Source organism: Trachymyrmex cornetzi, unplaced genomic scaffold, assembly GCF_001594075.2.
Source record: "Trachymyrmex cornetzi isolate Tcor2-1 unplaced genomic scaffold, Tcor1.1 scaffold782, whole genome shotgun sequence".
Classification (NCBI taxonomy): Eukaryota; Metazoa; Arthropoda; class Insecta; order Hymenoptera; family Formicidae; genus Trachymyrmex; species Trachymyrmex cornetzi.
This window is the reverse complement of record NW_017300116.1, coordinates 6503-6881: the sequence shown is the minus strand read 5'-3', so window position 1 is coordinate 6881 and position 379 is coordinate 6503. Positions and strand designations below refer to the sequence as shown.

Below are 379 nucleotides of genomic sequence, written 5' to 3'. Positions count from 1 at the left end.
GGTCTGATCGAGATCGATGAAGTCGACACAAGCCAGATAGGTCTACACGATCTGCGTTCCAAGATCAGCATTATTCCTCAGGAACCGTTTCTGTTTTTTGGCAGCCTAAGGCGGAACCTCGATCCGTTCGACTTGTATGCGGATGAACCGCTGTGGCGAGCGCTAGAGGAGGTCGAGCTGAAGGAGATAGGCCTGGAGTCCCATATCAATGACGGCGGCTCCAATCTTAGCGTCGGCCAGAGGCAGTTGGTCTGCTTGGCGCGAGCCATTGTGAAGAATAATCCGATACTCGTACTGGACGAGGCGACCGCAAATGTGGATCCGCGAACGGACGAGCTCATTCAGACCACGATCAGGAAGAAGTTCGAGAAGTGTACGG

At 53.8% G+C, this 379-nt stretch overlaps 1 protein-coding gene across 1 annotated transcript in view; it reads left to right on the top strand.

The window, feature by feature from the left end:
* LOC108768338 (probable multidrug resistance-associated protein lethal(2)03659) overlaps positions 1–373 on the top strand; it is a gene marked incomplete at its 3' end in the record, with an annotated part of 20390 nt that extends 20017 nt beyond the window's left edge. Inside the window, exon 16 of the mRNA XM_018518736.1 lies at positions 13–373. Coding sequence (XP_018374238.1) covers positions 13–373 — 361 coding nt within the window. The remainder of the gene's footprint in view (positions 1–12) is intronic.
* Between the last annotated feature and the right edge of the window lie 6 nt (positions 374–379).